Source organism: Myxocyprinus asiaticus, chromosome 42 (genome assembly GCF_019703515.2).
Source record: "Myxocyprinus asiaticus isolate MX2 ecotype Aquarium Trade chromosome 42, UBuf_Myxa_2, whole genome shotgun sequence".
Taxonomy (NCBI): Eukaryota; Metazoa; Chordata; class Actinopteri; order Cypriniformes; family Catostomidae; genus Myxocyprinus; species Myxocyprinus asiaticus.
This window is the reverse complement of record NC_059385.1, coordinates 19,079,015-19,103,558: the sequence shown is the minus strand read 5'-3', so window position 1 is coordinate 19,103,558 and position 24,544 is coordinate 19,079,015. Positions and strand designations below refer to the sequence as shown.

The window sequence follows — 24,544 nt, the reverse complement described above, 5'->3', positions numbered from 1 at the left end:
ACTGAAGTCATATGGATTACTTTTATGCTGCCTTTATGGGCTTTTTGGAGCTTCAAAGATTTGGTCACAATTTACTTGCATTGTATGGACCTACAGAGATATTCTTCTAAAAATCTTTGCGTTCAGCAGAAGAAAGAAAGTCATACACATCTGGGAAGGCATGAGGGTGAGTAAATGATGAGAGAATTTTCATTTTTGGGTGAACTATCCCTTTAAATACATCAACACATAAAGAGAATAAGATCAACACAGACCTGTTTTATTATATATTTATTTTTTATGTTGTCATTGTTTTCAAACACACACACATTTTCATTTCTAACTCGGAACAATAAACACAGGTCATCATAACTGTCTTTTTTTTCTTCTTTTTTTTTTGTGTGCAATATATATATATGTGTGTATATATATATATATATATATATATACATTTTCTCAAGATGTTCATCCATATAATAGACATTGAAAGATTTACTCTACAATTTATTTTATGTATGTCCAGTCGCCAAATGGTTCCCTGTTACAATGTACTTAGTTCTGTTTAATATACAATACACTATAACTTATGACACAATACATAAAAATAAACATAAAATCAGATTGTAAAGATCACATTGCCCATGATCCTCAAGCCTAGTCCCTCCAAAGAGGCCAGACGACCAGGGGTATTACTAATCTTAAACCTTTCCTTCCCAAACAAACTTTCATAAATCAAATAAATAAATAAATTAAATACAAATTGTTATATCAATACAGCAACTTGGCTCTCGGTTCAATGCATTTCTAGTTGACCTGCACTGCAATGCTTGTATGCATTCTCTATTCAGTTCCAAAAAACCCTCAACAAATCAATGAATCACAACCCCATAGTTTTCCATTTAACCAAGTTGTTTACTCAGTCACACTCTGTACAAGCTTTCTGAAAAAAAAAAAAAAAACTCTAACCTTTAATAAGGCAGGGTTCAGTTTCCAGTATTAATATCTTAAGTCGCCATTCTTATCTTTAAACTAAAATTATAGGAAATAAATCACCCTCTTCTGACTAAGCACAATGAATCTGTGCCACAGAGCACCACTGTGAAGCCATAACTAATTCCTGCTCAAAATAAAGTTAAAAAAACTGAAGTCTAAACAACTGTATGACGTGTGTCATAAAGAAATCACTGTGGCTTTTGAGCCAGTCTGGTAAAGTCCTGCGTCTTCGTTGGTTCCCTCCAATAAAGAAGGCGCAATATCTTTAACAGGGTGACATTGCTCTCAAGCCACACATTTTTGAACAAAACATAAGTGCCAAGACAAGGAGAAAATGGCATCATACACTCATACAGAAAAGAAAAGCACATACATTGTTTTTATTAGTCCCCTATTAGAATGCATTCACAAACGCTTTGATTCATTTGTCATGTTTGAGTCCTACCCCAATGCATGTTCTTGAATTAGTTCCATCCCTTAAAAATATTGACAACCCCTGGGAGAAGAATTCTTACATTTGCCTAATATTTATCTATGTATAGTCTTGCCTTAAAAGTTTCTCTATTTTGATATCATCAGCATAAAGTTCTAATTCTGGACTGTTTATGTTACTAAATGTAAAAAAACAAAAAAAACAACAAAAAAAAAAACAGGACCCCCTTCCCCAGGTGAACCCCACACTACAACACAAAACAATAAATAAAAAAAATGTCTTTCTTTCAGCAGCTACAAAGAAATGTTAAGTTTCATGTTTCATACTCAGCATTTTAGATACCTAAAGGAGGAGTTGTGCTATCATTGTTGGTTTGGATATCGGGGGATTATGGTTTTACATTTCTTTTCCTGTAAGCAATGATTGCCAATTTTAATTAATACTAAATATTCAAGTAAAATTAACGTAAACTTGAAAATGAAGAGATTTTTCCCTTCCGTTTATTTCTTTTGCTGGAAGTGAGCTTTTGAAAACCCAGAGAACAAGTGGAAATGTTTAGTTCCTTAACCTGTTTTTGATGGCAGTTGGCAGTATATGCAAGATATAATATGGTCTTTGGTCATTTTCAATTTAAAGAAGCTCTTCATGAACAGGATGCTCGGATGGAAACAAATGAAAAGTAGTAAGGCTTTAAAGAAGAAAAAACGCTGATGGATATCAAAATGAAAGAATTAAATAAGCAGGCTGCTTATCTTTACGAAGATATCGAAATCATAGTAGTCCACGCAAGCTTTTTCCTACAGATCATACTGATGGAATACACACCAGTGGAATTGTTACTCTAGACCCACCCCCTCAAAACAATGGCTCTGCCTCCTGTCACAATTAATCAGCTAATCTGATCCCTTTCCCCACAAGTTACCATGGGATCAGCCTTCCTTTACCTGCAGAAGTCTAAGCAGCCTAATCTGTCAGGATAAAGCATGACACACCAGATCTCCTAAATAAAGTCCACACACACAAATTCTACTGTAATAATAGCGTCGGGAAGCTGGAGGCAGCAGAGTTACAGTTTGAAAAGAGAAAACCTAATGGCGCTAACAAGGAAATGTGAGGGGGTGCGATCACGTGCAGATGCACAAGGCTCTCTTTTTATCGACACATTGAGCGGAAGTTGATGGAGGCTTATATATGCACGAGAGCAAAACAGGAAGGGCACGGTGAACAAAAAAAAACAACAAAAAAAAAAAAAAAAAGGGAAAGGAAAAGTGTCCCCTCAGGTGCTTGGCAGTGTGTAAATTACAGCTGAACTCGACAAGCATGACACAGAGAGGTGGATAATAGCGAGAGACACAAAGGCGCTTGTTGCACACATCAAGCCCTGAAAGATCTGGTCCCTTTTCTGCCTGCTTCTCACACAAAAATATAATATACAAATATAATCTATAAAGAAAGAACAAATAAAAACTCAAAAGGCAGTATCTAGATAAAAGAGAGAGAACCAGAGCTGTTCTAACTAGCTCACGTTATAAAGTAGTTAGAGAAACCAATGTGCTTTCAGACGGATGAACTCATATGCGGGTAATGTATTAGTTTGGCAGTATTTTTAACAGGCTGATATGGTGTGAGAAGGTCACACAGCGCATGGTTCTCTCCCAGTCGCACCTGCAGTCTAACTAGTTAAAAAGTGCCATCAGAAACAAGCTTTTTGTGCATGATAATATTTCCCCTCTGTATGGAGATTCTCTGGCCTTGAAAATCTTTACCAGCAGAATTATAGTGAAGTTTGGGTTAGACAAGCACTGAGCACTTTTAAACGTCTCTCTTCACTTAACTTAACATACAGTGCAATGGACTGTTTATAACTCAAGTGATTTTTGTGCGATTAATTACTTTGCCATCTGAGTCAAAACGAGTTTGACAGTTATGCCTTGTATATTTAAGGTTGTTTAATACTTACTTGTAATTCTTTAAGATAAATACGCTTACTATACACTGTGTGTTTTGTAGACAGCATAGTTCTACGCTGCTTTTAAGGAATGTTTTAAGAGATAAGACACTACAGATATCAAATTAAGATAAACATCTACAGTCATTGGTCCAAATCTGTTGTGGCAGTTCACCAATAGAAGAAAGAAAGAAAGAAAGAAGTAGGTCGGAGATAGAGTGAATGTGACAAGGGAAAAATGAGGAACTATTGATTTAGTACCTCAGTTAAGGGAGTCAGTCGCTTGTGCAAAAATACACCAATACTCAGTAAGCAAGACTGAGAAATACATCAAAAGAGTGAAATAGAGCGTGCACGATACAAACACCCAGATTAAGAGGCAGTAGTTTCAACCTGAAGCAAAATAAGTCTTACAAAAACGTAAAAAAATATACAAATGCACACTCACACACAAACTACAAAAACCATTATATCAGAATAAAACTCTACAAAGAACATTTTGAATATATATCTATTATTATATCTTATTTTATCTTATCATATTCTAAGTAGTTGCATGGGTTGGGATCTTTTTTCTGTTGTTGTTGTCACAAGTCATCAGGAGTTTGGAATATGAACAGTATTTAAGAAAAGCCGGAGGTATTTACAGAGGAGACATGGCCACACACTCACTGACAGGACGAACGAGGAGTGACAGGGGCCGAGCTGTGAGGCAGTGGAGAAGGGGGGCAAGCGGGCTCGAGGAAGGGGCAGATTTAGACTCTTTGAGGGCAAATAAATAGATTGTTGTGAGAAGTCATTTTTCTCATCTTTTTTGGGAGTGTTTTCTCTGTGGCTTGGATTCGGGCGTTCATGAGCTCAGACTGGGGTAGGAACATGGCAATTTAGGTGCTGAAGTACACTGTCAAGAGAAGCAAACAATATCGTCAACGCTTGAAAAGCATTATCACATAATATAATTTTGCAATAGAATTAGAAGCTCACTATGGATAAAGTAGACTCTGTGAGCCACTGTATGCATTTTATTTCATTAATTGAACATCCTGTCATCATTTACTTGTTCACTGACTTTCGTTGTATAGAGAAAAAAAACATGCAATGAAAGTGAATGGTGACTGAGGCTAACATTCTTCCCCAAATATCTCCAGAAAAAAGAAATGGTGTCATACGGGTTTGGAACAACATGGGTGTGAGTAAATGATGACAGAATTTTCATTTTTGAGAGAATTATCTCTTTAAAGAAAGTTTTCTTTGCTTACCAATGATAATAATGAGGACAATCGCGCATATCACTCCCAAGATAATCATCATCTAAAGAAATGAGGCAAAGCGAGGGAGAGTGAGGCAGAAAGTAGTCATCACAGCCGTTAAAAACAAACATTTATGCATTTCATCCAATAATAAAGTGCTATTACAAGGTACAGTTTCTTTAAATGTCATTAGAAGTAATGTGGTCTTAGCAATGGGTTTATTATTTTTTTTTTATATATAGAGCTGGGTTGAAAACAGCCTTCAGAAATTAACGGGGCTCAGTGCAATAATGCCACCGAAAGTGACAAATATGCCCCCAAAAATCTAAATGTGGGAGCAATCAAATTTTCTTGAATTTTTTTTTAATTTGTTCTGTTCTAAGCCTAGGTATACATATTATTGCATACAATCTAAAATCTTGTCATTCAGATTGAGAATTAATGTTAATAAATTTAAGTAAATTAGAAGCAAATAGAAATGCCCCTGAAAATCAAATCCAGGGGGCAAATATTGGCCCTAAATGTAAAAGTTAATTTCTGACACTGGTTGATATTTATTGAAAATTATGTATTTAATTTCTTATATTCATTTATATATTGGTCTTGGGTTCTTGTAGCTCAACTGTTAGAGCATGGTGCTAATAAGCATGGGTTTGAATCTCAAGGAATGCACAAGTTGATCAAATGTTTACCTTGAATGCTCTATAAGTTGCCTTTAAAGGGATAGTTTACCCAAAAATAAAAATTCTCTCATCATTTTCTCACCCTCATGCCATCCCAGATGCGTATGACTTTCTTTCTTCTGCTGAACACAAATGAAGATTTTTAAAAGAATATTTCAGAAGGTCCTTACAATGCAAGTGAATGATGATCAGACCTTTGTAGTTCCAAAAATCACATAAAGAAAACAGAAGTAATCTATATGACTCCAGTGGTTAAATCTATCATTTCAGAAGCAATACAATAGGTGTGGATGAGAAACACCTAATATTTAAGACCTTTTTTACTCTAAATCTCCACTTTCACATTCACTTACAAATTTGAAAGTGAAACTAAACAGGCACCACATGTGACTTTCAGATGTAAAAGTGAAAGCTGAGATTTAGAATAAAAAAAGGACTTACATTTTTTATCTGTTTCTCATTCACACCTATTATATTGCTTCTAAAATTATAGATTTAACCACTGAAGTCTTATGGAGTACTTTAATGTTTGCTTTCTGTGATTTGTGGAGCTACAAAGTTCTGGTCACCATTCACTTGCATTATATGGACCTACAGAGCTGAGATATTCTTCTAAAAATCTTCGTGTTCAGCAGAAGACAGAAAGTCATACAAATCTGAAATGGCATGAGGGTGAGTAAGTGATATGAGAATTTTCATTTTTGGGTGAACTATCCCTTTAATAATAGCATCTGCCAAATTCATATGTGTAAATAGTATTAGCGCCAATACACTGCTATTACTGTGTTATTGCCTGCAGAGACAGTTACACTATAGATACCAAATAACGGCAAACACTTGCATAAGACTTGCCCTGTTTTTATACAAAATTCATCACAGCGATTAAGGACTCCTATTTCAAAACAGTAGTGATTTGAGTTTTGTCATTCACTGGTCACTTGATTTGGATTTGTAATAACTGTTCTGTCTTTAGCCTCACTTGAGACACTTTATGTGTGGTTTACCTTGGCGTTCTTCCACCAGTATTTATTCTTGAGCTTGGCGGCGCTGGTCTCGAACTGTGAGGCTCCAGCCTGCAGGGCATCAGCCCGATCATCCAGTTCTGACAGCTTCTGGTCCCTCTCCAGAACCTTGTCTACGTTCACACGCATAATGTCCACCACCTGGGAAATAACGGAGGCGACTTTTAGTTAGCAAACCATGTCATAGGAAACATATACTGTATGTCTCGTCTGACAATTGACACTTCTTCTGATGCACTGATGAAGATTTGCCAAACAGGGTTGGGGTTCACTCACCTCATCCACCTGAGCCTGTGTCTGCTGTAAGCGACGATTGCTGGTAAGGTTGGGGGGAGCCTGGTTACCTCCCTCTGGGGCAGGGGCACCGGCAGGACCTGGGGCAGACCTGCAAAGCAAATATACAGTCACTGGTCAGTACTACAATATTACTACGGTAATAATATACCTTTGTAGTCAATGGTACAATGATATAGAGTAGGCAGACTTACGTATATATATATGAGAAATAAAGGAGGCTTGTCATGCCCTTTAAGATTACAACTGGTGAGCAAGGTTTTGCTTGTAATAAATATTTTTTATCTCTTCTGCTGAACGCAAAGATTTTTAGAAGAATATCTCAGCTCTGTATGCAAGTGAATGGTGACCAAAATGTTGAAGCTCCATTAAAGCACATAAAGGCAGTGTAAACGTTATCCATTTGACTACAGTGGTTAAATCCATGTCTTCAGAAGCAATATAATAGGTGTGGGTGAGAAACAGATCAATATTTAGTTGTTTTTTTTTTTACTATAAATCTCTACTTTTAAACAGACCTCTTATGAGCGTTCATGAGATTTCTTCTGGGGTTTTTTTTCCGCAATTCACATTCTTCATGCATATCACTGGGCTGTTGTGCAAATATGAATTATTCATTAATTTCCTTTCCTTTATCCCACCCTTTTTTTCATTCACCTTCCTGCCCAGTAGGTGGCAATGTGCACAAAGAATGCGAATTGCCAAAAAACAGAAGAAGACCTCTTGTGAACATGCAGAGGAGGGCTGGTGAAAGTGGAGATTTATAGGAAAAAAGGACATAAGTTTTTATCTGTTCTCACCCACATATATCATATCGCTTCTGAAGATGTTTATTTAACGACTGGAGTCCCATGGATTATTTTTATGCAGCCTTAATGTGCTTGTTGGAGCTTCAAAGTTTTGGTCACCGTTCACTTGCATTATATGGACCTACAGAGCTGTGATATTCTTCTTAAAATCTTTGTTTGTGTTCTGTAGAAGAAAGAAAGTCATACACATCTGGGATGGCACGAGGGTATGTAAATGATGAGAGAATTTTCTTTTTTGGGTGAACTTCCTATAATTCAATACTATGTTCGCCAAATGACGCGGTCGCCCCGCTTATACACCACCTCGTCTGTGCACTCCCCAGACAATCGCAATCTCGCCTAGCGTGCCAAAATGGTCAGAAATGGCCCTGCAAGGCACTGACCATGAGGTTGATTTGAGGGCACATCATTTTAAACATTTTTTCAAAAATGCTGTTCATTTCTTTATATTTAAAACTAACTTTGCGAGTGCACCTTTAACTAACAGAAACAAAACCTTGCAGACAGTGAACAGGGATTGCTGTTTTCCTACTGTGGCTGACAACATCTCCTTGCTAGGGCCACTTTTAGCCACCAGAGGAAGACAAACTCTGTATAAAGGTCACCTCTGAAAGCTCCCTGCATCTAATCCTTGTTAGCAGAGCTTTTTCTTACAGTAAGATCACATACATCACAATATTTAAAGGAGGTGAATGAGTTGGGAGTAAAGCAGGCCATTTGTATATTCTTGCATACCATCCACATTCCTCACTTTCTCATTTACATGAGTCTATATTTAGACATTAAATCTCACATGCCCTCACCTGTACTGAGAGTAGAAGCATCAATAGCACCTTGCTTTGAGTAATGTACATTAGTTTAATGATTCGGAACATAACTGTAACATTCAGGTAACTCAAATTATCATGAGGGATAAAATAAATTTGATAATTAGGAATTATGTGTTAGTATAAGACATATTTACCATAAGCAGTTAATATAAAGGTTTAAGGGACGTATTTAAGGGCAAATAGTCTGTAAACACACAGTTTAACATTGAATTAATCACAGTCATATAATGGGTGTAGCCTCAATTTTAGTATTTCTCTTACCATGACTATGAAAGGGGGATAATAAAATAAGCTACAATATTTCCTATTCAAAACCTCCAATTGCATTATGACCAGGTTGGATGAAACTAGACAGCAAACAAACAAATGCACACACAGTATTGTGCCCTGACAGCTGCCTGCCTGGTTATGCAAGGCCATTTCTCATCTGCTCACAGACAAATCTACAGAGAGAAGGAAGAAAACCTCACGCATTTGCTGTAATTTCACGGAATACACACTCACACAAGGTTAACATGAATTTAATAAATGGGTTCTGTTTCTAGGGTCTTTCTTACACTCGACTGGAAAGGGTCATATGAATGATGGGGACTACATCCCCACCCCCACACGAGGCCTTCATTTGGCGCGTGCGTCAGCGTCACATTCATCAACAACATGCATTCTATAAAATAACGGGAGCAGATGTTTAAGCCCCGTTCCAGAAAGAGCACAACATAATGTTACTGCAGGTAGGCAAAGATTGGAACATAAAAACAACAGTATTAATCCGAAATGTTATATCGCATTGCAGCATGCCCACTGATGCCGTTATAAACGTGGCCAACAGGAGAAGGAATATTGACATAATATCGAGGCTATGCAACATTTCCAGATTCGTTTATTTAAACCAGTTGAACGAGCGTTTCTACAAAAGAGGATATATATCACGACCATGTTTTCCTTCAGAGAAACACCTGCGCCTTTTTTGCCAATTTTTTGACTACAGCCAACCCAACATCATTTAATGTTTTAGTTAGGCCTAAATGCGCAGAAGGACGCGTAATTAACATCTAATAGAATAAGTGAAATCGAAAAAGCAACACATTTCCATCGCCCTCGAGGCGCGAGCGAGCATATGACCTACCGCGCGCTTACCAACCCCCACGATTCGCGCGGAATCACGCCTCGGTTTCCCAGACCGCGTGAGCTCGTTGCCTCAAAAATGTGGTGAAATTTCCATTTTCACCTCAAGTTAAATGTCATCTGCGAAAATTGATCACATGCCATGTATGCAAAATAGTGGGCCTTGGACTATATGAGACAATTTCTCGTGGGTTTTTGAAATGACACCGAAATTCGCAACAGGACAACGACGTGGGGTGAAGAAATAGCCAAAGTATAATGCAGTTAATATCGGATTATTTATTTTTTAATAATTGACATCTTTTTTGCGTAATTCTAAAAGCGTGCGAGCAATTCCAACCAAACCAGTCCAATCCGGTGTTTAGGCGTGATTAGTCACTGCCGCTTCATCCTAAACACATGAATAAAGCGAGAAATGTCTGTATGATTCAGTTAATTCAGTGACAACTATTTACTTTGACAGATGATAATGTAGAGAACCAATGGTGATAACTAAAATGAACAAACATTGGCCATTAGTAGCCTATTTATAGACTGTGCTATTAGCTAGACCAAGTGCGCTCGTGAGAATCCAGTGGGCCCCGTGAAATAACGGATAAGATGTAAAATAATGTACATACACAAACATAAACGAGTTTACAACTGCATGGACTATTAATATATTGTTTTATCAAATTTTCTCTCTATTTTGTTCACCACCCCCCGTTGGCGAAGTAGAACCGTCTCCCTTTAATATTCAAATAAATAATCGGGTTCTAGAACGTCATTCAAACCGATCGACAAATCTGAACGCGGGAATGTATTAAAATTAAAATTAAAGTACTCACATTATGAACTGGGATTTGTGTGCGTCTACAAGAAGTGTATGGACGGACGCGCTGCTTCAGGCGTTTCTCTCCCTCTCCGGGATAAATAATGCACTCTCCAGGTTATTCCAGTGATGCGGTATTCGCAGCGTTTTTTAAAGGGATTTTATGTATAATGTTTTCCACCGGTGTGGGATGTGTGCCGCGCCTCGCTATTATTCCCTTTATAATAAGGGCGCTCTACTGCTACTCGCTTCGGTCACTATGTACACATAAAAAATAGATGCTTGGATTAGGGGAACAAAGATGGCTCGTTGACGTCACTCGTCATCCGGGAAGCTGCAGGTTGGAAAAAGTGACCATGAGAGACAGGAGATGGAGGATGCTTTGCTTGTTGACAGTAATGTCTGTACGGGATAGGGCACATTTGGGCTACCCATGTGGCCCGCCAGCAACTGTACATGTAAGAAGACGTGGTGACACCGGTCCTTGGTTTGAATGTGCACCACATGCCTCGTGGTACATTTTATTTAAGTAAGGATTTACGAAACATAAACAAAATGGCGGTCTTTGAAAGGATGAATGAGCTGCGTATGCTGCACCCGTTTTTTGTTATTTTGTGAATAAATAAGACGAACAATCTAGAAAAGATCACAAGCTGTATTAGAGTATTATAATATCCTGACCGCAAATACTCCTTTTTCATAATACTTTTAGGTTGTTTAGCATTTCTAATTGTTTGTTAATTTTGCGGGACGGGTGGTTTTTGTTTTGCGTGGTTAACTGACTGGTAAAACGATAGAAAATAATCATTTAAAAAAAAAAAACAGAAAAGTGCTGGCAGCGGTGGGATTCGAACCCACGCCCCCGAAGAGACTGGAGCCTTAATCCAGCGCCTTAGACCGCTCGGCCACGCTACCGCTGAAATCAATGAGTTTCGTATTCCCTTTAAATTGTTATTGAATAATACGGTGTATATTTAGGTTTTTGTGAGAACTTTACTATAGTTGGCGTTATTAGAATTCAAAATAAATTACAGGTCTTTGATGTTTCCAACAGTAGTCAAATGATTTATGTTCATGACGCAATCAAACGATGTATTTTCAAAGCGATAACAATCACTCTAGATTATATTATATGATTGAAAAGGTTACATTTATTTATTAAAAAAGTTTATGAAGTTTAGTTACTGCACGTCTTTTCAACCACTAGATGGCGCCATAGGCCTATGCACGCATAACACAACATAATTTTTTTCTCCTTAAAAATCTTTGCAAGAATACAAATTAAAGTAAACATTACATTTCTAAATAAAATACTGCTAGGAAATTGTGTTAACTTAATTATGAATAATATCATTGAATTATTAACATTAACTTGAATTTTAAAGTCGTTAACAAGAAATGATACCACTTCTTACCACAAGAGGCAGCATAGGGCTTAGTTACATATGGTGTGTTTTATTTAGAAGAGATCATCCCTATGCCCTACTCCCTTTGAAGACGTTACTACTCACTGTGAGAGCGTTGGAGCTTGGGGGGTTGAAAGATGTGGGGCTCAAAAACAACGGTTATACTGAACTTTTTATTTCATTTCTATTGGAAATTATTCTTACCGTATGACTATACTGATTGTTCTCCCTTCGAAGTGCCCTCCGAAGGCATCATTTTTGCCATTTGGTACATATGGTTAGACGTTAGGACTCATCGTTCCGTCTGTGAGCCGAAATCACGTCCTCAGTCCCTCCCCGTTCATATTAACCGTACTTTTACTTAAATAATATTCGATTATAAAACCGGATTTCATGTCATGTTTACGTCATATATCATTATTGATTTATTTTAGGCTCGCATAAAGCTATATTCAAATGAGTAGCGAAAAGAATGTCGGTTTCGAAACCCACCAATGGGATCGCAGTAACCGCCAGCATGTTAATGTAAGAGCTCAAGAAAAACGGAATTGAACGTCTTTATTTATTTCTAAAACAATTTTGTTGTCCTGTTCAGTAAATGTATTGTCAAATACATAACGTGTACTTTTACTAATTTAAATTAGTTAGAATCACAACCATGACTGAAAATGGACGTGTTGTTTATAACCTCTTCCCGAGACATAGTTGCTGTACATCAGTGAGGTACATCCTTACCTGTTACCTTAGCAATAAGGTTTCAGAACATGATGAAGGGATTCTATGAATATATGATTATATTCCTTGTTTGTAAAGGGCTTGCAATACCTTTACGAATCCTATCTGAATTCTGAAACATATGGTACAAAGTTGTATTCAAAAAAAGAAAAGAAGTGAAAATATGTGGGTTGTGTTTAGTGTAGTGTTTATATTATTATGTTATTTTCTTCGTTAGTTTCATAGGCAGTTGATATTTAAGTGTGTTAAATGAAAATATATTCAAGGGCTCTTGAGTTCGATATTTACTGTGGTGAATTGTGTTTAAGCTAACTTTCTTGGCCGCGGGCGCCGTGGCTTAGTTGGTTAAAGCGCCTGTCTAGTAAACAGGAGATCCTGGGTTCGAATCCCAGCGGTGCCTTTTGAGATTTACAAGTGGTTTCTTGAGGTCTGATCAGGAAAACGAAATGAACAATAACAAACAAAGTTGAAAGTATAGAAAATTCATACAAACACTAAAACATTTGTATTAATCTGAATAAATAGAGGCGAGAAATATCATAGATGAAAGGCTTTAATGATTTATGCATTAGCGATGTTTAAAAACAAAAGGCATATTCATAAATGTAGAAAAGTATTTGGCAGCGGTGGGATTCGAACCCACGCCTCCAGAGAGACTGGAGCCTAAATCCAGCGCCTTAGACCGCTCGGCCACGCTACCCTATGGACACAACATGTGAAGGGTCCAATCAGTATTTCACTATATAATATTTAAAATGTGTGGTATATAGAAATACATGAACTATGGAAACTAAAGTAACTACTAACTAGAAATCATCATGTTTTGAGCGTTCACACAATTAATGTGTGAAGGAAAATACAACAATGGGGCTGAAGCATCAGATACATCAGAGGATTTCTAGTTAATCAATTGCATTAGCTTCTTAATCCATTTCATGCATAAGTGTTTTGACTGACTAAGGAAAAATAAAAGGTCGGTTTCTATCTTTGGTTTCTTTCCATGACCTGATGGTGTCAGTGTGGTTGCCATGATCACATACCTACTGATGATTTTATTAAATAAATATACCAATCTGAAGTTATGTTAATAAAAGACTTAATATGTTTAAACTGGAACAACTGTGTTCATATCCTTTATTCTGGTCTCAAAAATTGTTTAATTTAACAAATACAGATGAATGCATTTTGTCCTGATAAATCTAAACCACACATCATAAATAAGGCCACATGTTTTAAACTTATATTTACTTTGACTTAAAAATTGTAAACCACTTTGATAAGAAAATGTGTTTTGAACATAAATTGCTAATTTTTTCTAGACTGAAATAATTTCACTTGAAACTGTCATGTCTACTCTGGATCCTGGGCTGGAGCAGCATGGCGGTAGGGATCATAAAGATCTTGATTGAAATCAAATGGGTCATAGGTTGGAAATGGAGCATTTGAGATGACGTTGTTTCCTGTTTCATTTTCTTCCTTATTCTCAGCTAATGGAGTACTGGTTGGGAGCACTGCTGGTGGTTCGATCACCTTTACTGGTCTGGGAGGGTGGTCGATCAGGCAGTCAGGATCCCAATAGGGGTCACAGTCATACTCCATTCCTTTGCTATTTATTGGAGGAGGGGGTGGTGGTGGTGGTGGTAGGGTGGAATTTTGTGGGCGAGGAGGGGTGGAGGACAGTGGCTCTGAGGCAGGTACAGGTGGAGATGGAGACTCCTGGACAGTGCTGAGTTTGCAGTCTGGGTGGTAACGTGGATCGCAAAGCACAGGGTTAGCACCAGCGGGCAGGTACACAATACGTGGCTTGCATTGGGGGTCCTTTGCATTGCACAGGTAGGTAACATCCATCTTGGAGACAGGTGGCAATGTGGGAGGAGGAGGCTGTGTTGTTGGAGGAGGAGTGGGTGGAGGCGTTGTCTTCAATTGAAGACCCAGGCTGTTCTGGTATTTGGATGCCTCAGGGCCATAGGTGAGCTCCAAGTGACGCATTTGCTGGTAAAGCATCCTAATTCTGTCTATCTCATAGAGCTGGAAGACAAAGAGACTGGACCACTCAGAAAAGACAGCCACTTGTGTTAATTTTCCTTTAAGCATATCAGTGAACTGTGAACACTTTACATTAATGTTCCCTTTGATAAGGGTATATAAAGGGGTTCCTTAATGACTAATAAGTCATTTACAAATGCTTTATAAATCATTTATATGCTGTTATAGCAACATGCACACAAAGGGCAACTTTCAACCAATACTTGCCAAAAAGTGAGCATTTTAACTTGCATGTTCTAAATACTCAATAAATACACTATTATAGTGAGATTATAAAGAGGGATTATGTCGTTTTGTTACACTCCGAGATTATTTAATTACTGCAGTGTCTTGACTCACTTGTGTTGTCACTTTCCTTGTTACTCTGATGTCAAAAGAATGGTTTTACCAAGTTCTGGTTACCTAAAGTACTCTGCAAAAACACTTCTCAGGTCTTCATTCACAGCTTATATCATATAATAATGCCTTATGACTATTAAACTATACTGAACCTTTACTTACAGGGTTCTAATGTTGGTAGCTCCTCAATAAACGCTTCTCAGGTGTTCACTTTACATTAATTTTCATAGGTTACAAATGTTGAATATGTGTTATTAAGCATTTATAACATGCGAGGTGGCTCATTATTAGGAAGATATTGCATTAAAGATAACCTTTTTATGCATGTTGTTATAACCACATATAAATGATTTATAATGCTTTTATAAATGAATTATATGTTACTAATAAACCCCTTTATAATCCCTTAACAAAGGGAACATCAATGTAAAGCATTACCACTATTTTTAAGTTATCTTATATATCTAGCTTTGCTGTTGTTGAATCATGCGCTTTTCATATAGTAATTTATTTTTAATATCAATATTGTTTGGCTGCGCAAAGGCAGCTTCTATTTGGCAACTGTCTTAGAGAACAATCATTATTTGATACCATTTAACATACATTTAGTTAACATAAAATGATCCCAATATTAATATTCTTGGATGTATTTGTTTAATAATAATCATTACTACAAGTGTTATCAAAGAGAACAACATTGGTACTAGCACAACTGCTAATTCTAGTCCTACTGTTGGATGTAACAATAGGATTATAGTTAATAATAAGACATAAATAGCTTCAGGAATCTATTTTGTTTTTCTTACCCCTTCGATGTGTCCAATGCTACTGTAGTAACGATAGTACGACTGAAAGTCAGGATTTTTGCGATACCAGTTGGGGTCAACCTCTCTCCTCGTGCGCGAATGAGCCATAAAGTTATTGGCATGTTCGGAGTCAATGCTAAAGTCTGTATTAAGACATTAGATAAACATTTTAAGTAATAAATTAGTATATATGTATCATTTAAAATATGATATTTCAATATTTTATGACGAGTCGACCCAGTCTAGAACACGAGTTTCACTAGCTAATAATGACGTTGGTAAAACTGAATGTATTAAATGTTGTGTCTTGTGCAATATGTAGGCCCCTACCTTTGTTTTTTGGTACTTTTGCTAGAGATGTGGCTTCCAACACTAGATTAAAAAAAATAAATAAATGTAAATGCACATTTTAGATATAGTTGACTGAAAATCAATTGCTTGAAGAGCTAGGTTTTGGATGTATGGTTAATAATCACACCTGACAGAGTTAACAAGCAGTGCAGCAACCCAACAAGGCACAACATAGAAATCATCCTCTGCACCTGAAAACAGATTGTTTGTTAATTTATTTGTTGTATTATATTAATATTTCAAAAATAAGAGAAGGTCTGTGCTCTGAAAATGTATCTAGGGAAGAGTATTTTATTATTAAACAAACACTGAATGGTGTACTATATAGAGTACTTTACTATATTAATATTGAAATAAAGTAAAAAAAAAAAAAAAAAAAAAGACTATTAGACTATTTTATGTAATTTACTAGTTGACAAGACCTTACCTAATAAGAAAAGGAAAGGTAACACACTTATGGGATTTCTAAGTAAATTTCGATCATTTATATAGGCATACATAACATGATGGTTACATTTCCATTGTAATTAAAGTTTGTATATCTGTTAAATACAGATATTTTGTTTCACATGCAATTGACCGTAACGCACTAATTCACTCTAAGCAATATATATTAAAACAAAACAGAAAGTTTCACAGAAAACAACAACAATAAATGTGACTCACCTTTGGTCTTATCTCTGATCACTGTTCACTGTTGAGAGAAATACAGATTACAACGTATTTATATACTGGACACTGTACCAGCAATTACATACATAAGTTTCATTGGTTGCGGAGGTCAAGCAGCTCCTCCCTCCTAATTTACCCCATTCCTTTTAAAGGAAACTATAAAATTATTTAAAACAACATGCCACCCACTTTTAAGACTGAAAATAATACTAACTCAAGCAATAACATTCCTGTATAATACAAGTGTGTTCCTCATATACAGTATATAGAGTAGCATTATCCCTTACAGTTTCAGTGACCTATATAAGCTTTACGAGGGATTTTCTTTTTATAACAACAAGTTAGAACAGATTTCTTTACTTTTCATTTGATTAATATTAAATAACTACATTAAAGGGTCTATAATTATGACATGTTGTAAAACTAATCCCACAGGCATGCTTTTGGTACAGGGTCGAGAAGTCATTGCTTCAGCCCTACATAATTTCAACATCTTCCCTGTCTGGTTTGAAATATTGAGTGTTCGTGTGATGATAACATAGGCACCCCTGTCTTTAGAGAACACAGTACAAAATTAAACCTTTACTGCAACAAAAACAGCTGGAACTCTGATTAATGTTGTACTAAAAAAAAACACATCTTGACCCCAAATCTTATGCAGTTTCATGGATAGTTTAAAGACCTAAAACATAAAGAGAGCGACAACTCAGAACATAAAAGGATTAATGTTAATTTTGAAAGCGATTTTTTAATATATATAATTAGTTGCATATACAGTAGTATTATGTTGCACATGTAGCTGCCAGAGAGAAGAAGGGCGAAAATACTTGAAGGCGGAGAAAACTAGTGAGTGGTTTGTGAAACAGGTGTGATGGAGCAGAGCTGGTATCTGAGATATGCAGGAAAACAGAGGGTTGCTGATGATAATTATCAAATAACAGCAGGACTCAGCATAAAGGTGTTATTGCACAGGTTCCATCCAGCTTCTGTGCACTCCCATATTCTTGATAAACAATGAAAAATGATCCTGTCACAACTACACTCTATATTTACTCATTCTTTCATGCATTCAGGTGTCCACGTGGTATACTGTTCTGTCCATCTTCCCACTTTTCTTTGCATTAATTCACCCATTAATACATTGATAAATTGGTTGACTTGTTCTGTAACTGTTCAAGGCAAACCAAGGCATACAGTATATACATAGATACAGAGGTTTCTCAATACCTTTATATTCTTTACAGTATTATCCATCACAGAGATTTACATTTGTTCAACTATAGACAAACTTTGATAGATAGATAGATAGATAGATAGATAGAGAGAGAGAGAGATAGATAGATAGATAGATAGATAGATACAGTAGTGGTTCTAGCTTGTATGGCGCCCTGGGCAAAACCCGCTACAACATGACCCCAAAGTTGTTGACCGGGAGGGATTGTATGGTGCCTTGGGGTGAAACCCACTTCAACAGCGTCTGTGTGGGTGCCACGTGCCATCCCCATCCCCCGCAAGATGCCACCCTGGGCAACTGCCCATATCACCCATGCCTAAATCCGCCACTGGATAGATAAGAGAGAGAGAGAGAGAGAAAGCAACTTAAAGCAGATCAAAGGTCTTTTGCGGGTTTGTTAATATTAGCACTTTTGACAGTTTGAGTGAGTATTCCGTTGGCCCATTTGAACATTCCGTCAAAATCTGTGGGATTTTTTAGATTTTTTAATCGTCTACTGTGCAAAAACTGTAAGCCCAGTTACTTACAAAAGACAGAGCACACTATTCCAGAAGAGTCTGTATGTCACTATCAAATTTGGTGGATTTAGCTTGAAAGCTCGAGGAGGAATTAGTTATACATTTTGGTTTAATTTTGTTGAATTTACCAAATTTGTAGAATAACAGCTTTGTCAAGCCATCATAATGATAACAATGAAATAAACCTCCTGTGATGCATGTACATGCATTGACATAGTTAGTGGACAAACAAATGCCCCCAAAAGTGACAAAAATGCCCTAAAGTTCAAAATGTGGGGGCAAACAATTCCATGCTTTCTTTTTATTAGTATTATTAGTATTATTAGTTTCATTTTAAGGCCCATGCAGACCTCTACCATCAATCACACGATGATGGAATGAGGACTCGCAATTAGCGGAATCCATCATTCTCGGGACAATCATTGGCTGAGAAAGAAGGAATCGGCGAACGTGGATGGGACGGGCATCTGATGACTAGATGTGTTTGAGAATTGTTCTGTAAGTTACACTGTTATTGTATCTCAACAGAGGTAAAGGCAATTAATTGGTAATGCAAGATTGAGTTACATTATTGGAATTGTGTACTTTCAGTTGTTTCGGTTTTTACAGACACAAAGACCTTCATTTCATTCATGTAAGGCAGGGTGTCCACCAAGATAAATCCATCTCCTTTTACCATAATTTAGTTCCTTAACAGGTTCACAAGCATTCCTTTACAATATTATTATTATAACAGCTTATTTGTAGACAATAGCAGTGTGCCAGTAATGATTAAAACTCTGTCTAAGCTTTTAAATCAACTGCTTTGTGTGTCATAGGTTAGCAGCTCTTGCGAAGGACTACTGTGGCAGTTTGTCAGAGAAATCTGTGCGTATGAATTTTGCCTTCATATATGAGCTCTTAGATGAGATGGTGTTAAGGCATCTTTTTGTTTTACTCTCTTACACATTGAATCACTATATATTTCAGACTAAAAGCTGCATCCACTATCTGTATGCTTTCCCTTCTATGTCTGTAACTCTGCTCTATAGGACTATGGCTACATACAGATGAACTCAACTGACATCCTGACAAATTTCATTCAAACAGAGGCTGTAACATCCAAACCGTTCTGTCTTTTTGACCTCAGTATTGTTTGTCTGGTAAGTTATTGTTACTGTTTTCATTGACTTTTTTGCCATCTACCTATTAAAAGATATTTTTTTTCTTTGTCTAGCCATTTTGTTGCTATAGCTACTTGTAATTTGTATTGCAATAAGTGTTTTGCAAATGACTTGGAACAATTGAGCCACATTAATCATATACATCTTACCGGATCTAATTGACTAGTTTGATTCAGTTTGCACTTTTTAATGGTTTGTGATATGTGCTAGATTGGAGCAGAGACACAACATAGTAAAGTGGCTCCAAGTGTTGCATCGAGTCATCCTAAAATGTCCAGTCCTGGAGAGCAGGTGGGTGTTTCCTAGAGTTTTTGCTTTTAAAGATTGTTAATAAAGATCTTTAGGGGGCCTGGGTAGCTCAGCAAATATTGACGCTGAATACCACCCCTGAAGTCACAAGTTCAAATCCAGTGCGTGCTGAGTGAATCCAGCCAGGTCTCCTAAGCAACCATATTGGCCCGGTTGAGTCACATGGGGTAACCTCCTCATGGTCGCTATAATGTGTGGTTCTCGCTCTCAGTGGGGCGCGTGATGAGTTGTGCATGGATGCTGCGGAGAATAGCGTGAAGTAGGGATGGGCGATACCAATTATTTTCTTTTCGATCCGATACCAATAATTTCAAGTCCAATATCATCGATACCAATGCCGATACTTTTATTAAATAGATTTTATTTTTCAATTTCTTGGGATTTAATGGGTAATTTAAAATATTATTTTTATTCATAATTCAAGTCATTATTATTATTATTATTTATTATTTTTTTACATTTGTGAGCCTAAACAAAAATTATTAGACTTCTGTTTTGTTTACTCTTACTACAACACTACTTTAGTAAAATCATGGTTAACTATTTTTTTTAATTGCTTATTAACAACAATTACACAAACTAATTATAAGAAATGTCACCTTTACATATGTTGTTATTTTAGTGTGAATTTACTCCAGAAGCTGTTTCTTTGATTTTCTATCATTACCTCTACAAGGCGCTGATCCCTCTTGTTTGAACGAGTCTTGTGACGGTGCAAGCGCTTGTCTGCTAGTGTCTTTCAGCATGCATGTTAAGATGAGAGGAAGAAGAAATAGTTCCCATCCTGCACAAGTATTTGCTAATATAGCCTAATGCTTTTTATTTCACTTTGAATCTTGTGATTATTGTTCATGTTCGTGGTAACTAAATGATAATATCCCTAGTTAAAAAAAAAAAAGAATTTGAATCTACATTTTTGTGTGAGGATCGATATTTTTGATACAACACCAGTATTGGAGGTATCGATACTTTAGGATCGATCCATCCATCCCTTGCGTGAAGCCTCCACACAAACTACATCTCTGCGGTAACGCGCTCAAAAAGCCACGTGATAAAATGCGCGGATTGACGGTCTCAGACACGGAGGCAACTGAGATTCGTCCTCCGTCACCCGGATTGAGGCGAGTCACTACGCCACTACGAGGACTTAGAGCGCATTGGGAATTGGGCATTCCAAATTGGGGAGAAAAAGGGAGAAAGAAAAAAAAATAAAGATCTTTAGTCTAAACATCTAAAGAATATTCATAATTGTCATCTATCTGGCTGTAGGGTGGAAAAAATTTGATTCTTTGTGGATGTGATAGAGAGGCTGTCTGTGGTGATTGGCTCCAATGTGAGTGCAACTGTAATTTGTTTTCACACATAATCACTCTTTAAATATAAAACTGCTAACATCCATTCTCTTAACAAAGCATGCTTCTTTTTTAAAGGAGTTCTAATGAAATCAGACATTCAGGGAGAGATCAGAATGAAATGCTTTCACCCGATCTGTTCTGGTGAGTTGGCCATACCTTATGCAGATGTTGATTGTGAAAAGGTCCCTTCTCTATGTGATCATATTTTCTTCCTCTTCCTATTCCTATTCGTCTTGAAGAGATGCAGATTGGCCTGAATGAGGAACTTACTATAGAAAGGTCCCAGCTAAAAAGTAGGTTATGAAATTCATTAATACACATTAGGGATGTCAAAAAAGTACCAGTACTTCGGTACATAGTCGACACTAATATAAAAAAGATGTATCTGCTGGTATCGCTTCATTAACAGCTTCATTTTCTGTACGGTATAATTTTCTGTAAAGCTGCTTTGAGACGATGTGTGTTGTTACAAATAAAAAGTACTTGACTTGTTTCTGCAGTACCAGTAGTACCGAGCACCGACTCAATTCGATACCACGTGCTGTCGGACTGACTCACGACTGCTTTTAAATGATCACACACGAATTTGCCATATTTGGCAAGAAATGAATACACAATTAATAAAATTAAAATAGTGATTGGTCCTAGTATGACTATTAAACCGCAAATTGAATTGAATAAATATACTGTCTGTATGTGCTGCTTGCTTTACAGTGAATGTGTGAAGCCACTCATATGCTAATGTGTTAATAGTAAAATATGTTATTCGTAAAATCCAATATTCACTAAAATGTATATTAACAATAATAATAATTATAATAATTATGTTTAAGCTATTTTTTATCAGTGTGTTTTATTAATACGGTGATGCTCTGTTATAAAGCACTTTATTTTAAAATAAAACCAATATTGTGTTTTAGATTATGCTGTGAGGATCTTTACAGAAGCACTTTATTTAATAAAAAAGTGCAATTGTATGTTGAGAGGCAAATGTTCTATTTAAATTAAGGTTTTATGAATTTATTTGATTAGACACCATTTTGATGCTGAAGTTGAATTAAACTTCAAAACATGGAATTCTGGAAAAAATTCAAATGGAAAACAGATTTGGGAAAAATAAAAATTTCAAAGTGCCCTACATGGACAAAAAACTTGAAGCAATGTTAACTTAATTGAAAAACACTTGCAGTTGTTTTAATGTAATATTTACATTGATATTTAACCTTTTAAATAGGCTAAAAAGTGTGTTCAATATAGCATATTATGTTGCTGTGATATTGAAATTGGTACCGTGAAATTTTACTGGTGTCCGAACCTTATACTGACATTTTGGTATCGTGAAACCGAAAACACTCATTACCATTTAAAGGTTTGGACTCTTTTAAATTGTTTTGAAAAAAATAAAAAATAAATAAAATACTTTATTGAGAAAGTTTAGGTAAAACTATTGAAAAATTACAGTAAATCAAGTATAGTGATTTCAATTCCTATTTCTATTTCAAGTAATTTATATGCTGTATTCTCCATTTAAAAGAGTCCTCTGCTTGCAGCAATGACAGCTTTGCAGACCTATTGATTCCTACAAGTCAGTTTTATTTAGATATTTGGGTGAAGTTTCACCCCATGCTTTCTGCAGCACTTCTTGTAAGACTGTAAGATTGATAAAACTGTTTCGAAAACAGCTCCGCTCCTCATACATCGACTGATCCAACCATAATACTTCAGTTTCAGACATGCCAAACATAAAAATGTCTTTCTCTTCCTCAGACTATAGTTCAGTTGTGTGTGTAGATGAATGCAGATTCCACCAGGCTGTTAAACTGGATGAATATTAAAAGTTTGACCCAGCCAAGGAGAGGTAAATTTCCAGCGCTCACACAGAATTTCAGTCTTACAATCTGAAATAATTTGTGAATGGGAACTTGATGATTTTTCCTTTTTTTTCCTTTCAACAAACAGTGATGCAGTATCGGCTTTGTGACGAGTTGCCTTGTGGGCCACCGTTTCAGTTATTCCCCTCTGTGGAGAAAGATTATGTAAACAGGTCTGTTTCTGATTCCTGCGTATTTTTGTCCTACAGTTTTTCATACGTATTTATAAATCAGATAGTTCTGTTGTAAAATAGCAATATACGCACACCTATATATGCACATCAGTTGAATTATATATTTATGCACTTTGTTGCTATGTAAACTGCCTATAGTGAGGCCAGTGAACTATATTGCTAGAAGAAGGAATTTTATTCCATGTTAATTATGATTATTTTTAGTAGTAGTTTTATTAATAATAATAATAATAACTTTTTATTGAGGTTTGGTGGCTGTCACTATATCTTGTGGTATATTGCTTCAATAGATTTTTCTTTGCAGGGTGTTGCTCTTCCTTAAGCTTCGATGTGATCTTCCACCTAAAAGGTCAGTGGACATACTGTATTTTTTGAGCCAAGTATTGACTGAGAGTGAATTGAGACATCAAAATGCAAATAAGAATACAGTTGCATCACCAGTGATGTATTTGATTTTTGCTGCAGTGTGGCCCTGAATGTTTCCATCACCGTACCTGTGCCAAAAGGCTCCATAAGGTCAGATTATATGCATTGTTAGCATTACTGTTAGTGTTATTTAATGTTAAAGACAGTCTATAGCTCTTTACCCCTCTTGTTCCATCCTTTATAGTATGTCTTAGGAGCTCAGAAGTCCTGACCAGACTGCTGAGTTGTAACCTAAGAACAAAGGCCTGCTCTGGGAGATCCCACGCTTCCCAGGAGATTGCAGCTCTCAGGACTGTTCAAGATGATGTTGTTACACTGTTATTATACTATTATTAGCTTAGTCCAAATTATGATCCATTGTGTTCTGGTCACTGATCGAATATATATTAACTGAACCCACAGGCTGATGTTCCAGGTCTAAGCGCCCCCTCTTTGCTGGTGATCGGCCCTGTCAGTATGTCCTTCGAACTGCCCAAACAAACATGCACTGGCCTTCAGATCCGCTTCCTCAGGCTCTCTCCAACTAAGACAGGACTGTCACAATGTTGGGTTCGATATGTCACTCATTCTGATTCCTACACCATTCAGATCTAATCCAAACAGTTGGGTCGAACATTCGCTGGACTATGAAGAAACCGCTTTTTGCCTCTCACCCATCCTAAGGGGCATCCTTTTTTGAAATTTGTTGAATTGAATCCAAACATATGAACTACTATGCTGTTTTTTGTTCCTTTTGTGTTTTCGAATTGAGAGAGGTTGAAATATGATAGTCTTGTATAATTGTAAAAAAAAAGTGTTTACAAAAAGTGTTTGAGACATTGACCATTCCTGCCTTCAAGTGGTGAATAAATCACAAAAATGGACCTACATTAATTTGTGCTCTGATGCTTTTGCATGGAAAGAAAGGGAGAGCAAACAGAACAATTGAGAAAACAGCAATTA

General features: G+C 36.6%; 3 protein-coding genes and 4 non-coding genes across 7 annotated transcripts; 3 read left to right on the top strand and 4 right to left on the bottom strand.

The window, feature by feature from the left end:
• Window positions 1-255: 255 nt before the first annotated feature.
• vamp2 (vesicle-associated membrane protein 2) lies at window positions 256-10,447 on the bottom strand. Its single transcript, XM_051684663.1, has 5 exons — window positions 10,194-10,447; window positions 6,585-6,693; window positions 6,291-6,449; window positions 4,613-4,664; window positions 256-4,254 (listed from the first exon to the last, which is right to left on the bottom strand). Coding segments are annotated over exons 1-5 (339 nt in total). The 5' UTR covers window positions 10,196-10,447; the 3' UTR covers window positions 256-4,237.
• Window positions 10,448-11,010: 563 nt separating this feature from the next.
• trnal-aag (transfer RNA leucine (anticodon AAG)) lies at window positions 11,011-11,092 on the bottom strand. Its single transcript has one exon. It is a non-coding gene; the product is annotated as a tRNA-Leu (tRNA).
• A 1,203-nt stretch (window positions 11,093-12,295) lies between these two features.
• On the top strand, window positions 12,296-12,428 carry LOC127433138 (U8 small nucleolar RNA). The gene has a single exon (XR_007895856.1). It is a non-coding gene; the product is annotated as a U8 small nucleolar RNA (small nucleolar RNA).
• A 216-nt stretch (window positions 12,429-12,644) lies between these two features.
• trnat-agu (transfer RNA threonine (anticodon AGU)) lies at window positions 12,645-12,718 on the top strand. Its single transcript has one exon. It is a non-coding gene; the product is annotated as a tRNA-Thr (tRNA).
• A 218-nt stretch (window positions 12,719-12,936) lies between these two features.
• On the bottom strand, window positions 12,937-13,018 carry trnal-uag (transfer RNA leucine (anticodon UAG)). Its single transcript has one exon. It is a non-coding gene; the product is annotated as a tRNA-Leu (tRNA).
• Window positions 13,019-13,668: 650 nt separating this feature from the next.
• On the bottom strand, window positions 13,669-18,689 carry and3 (actinodin3). The gene is made up of 4 exons (XM_051683188.1): window positions 18,670-18,689; window positions 15,988-16,043; window positions 15,510-15,652; window positions 13,669-14,346 (listed from the first exon to the last, which is right to left on the bottom strand). The coding sequence occupies exons 1-4, from the start codon at window positions 18,687-18,689 to the stop codon at window positions 13,669-13,671; spliced, it is 897 nt and encodes a 298-aa protein (XP_051539148.1).
• A 73-nt stretch (window positions 18,690-18,762) lies between these two features.
• Window positions 18,763-24,310, top strand: ap4m1 (adaptor related protein complex 4 subunit mu 1). Its single transcript, XM_051683187.1, is given in 17 exon segments — window positions 18,763-18,782; window positions 18,894-18,929; window positions 18,931-18,981; window positions 19,103-19,214; window positions 19,316-19,426; window positions 19,658-19,738; window positions 21,026-21,043; window positions 21,045-21,093; window positions 21,190-21,252; window positions 21,351-21,404; window positions 22,879-22,938; window positions 22,941-22,967; window positions 23,062-23,155; window positions 23,481-23,525; window positions 23,642-23,692; window positions 23,787-23,919; window positions 24,005-24,310. Coding segments are annotated over 17 exon segments (1,197 nt in total). The 3' UTR covers window positions 24,197-24,310.
• The last annotated feature ends 234 nt before the right edge of the window (window positions 24,311-24,544 follow it).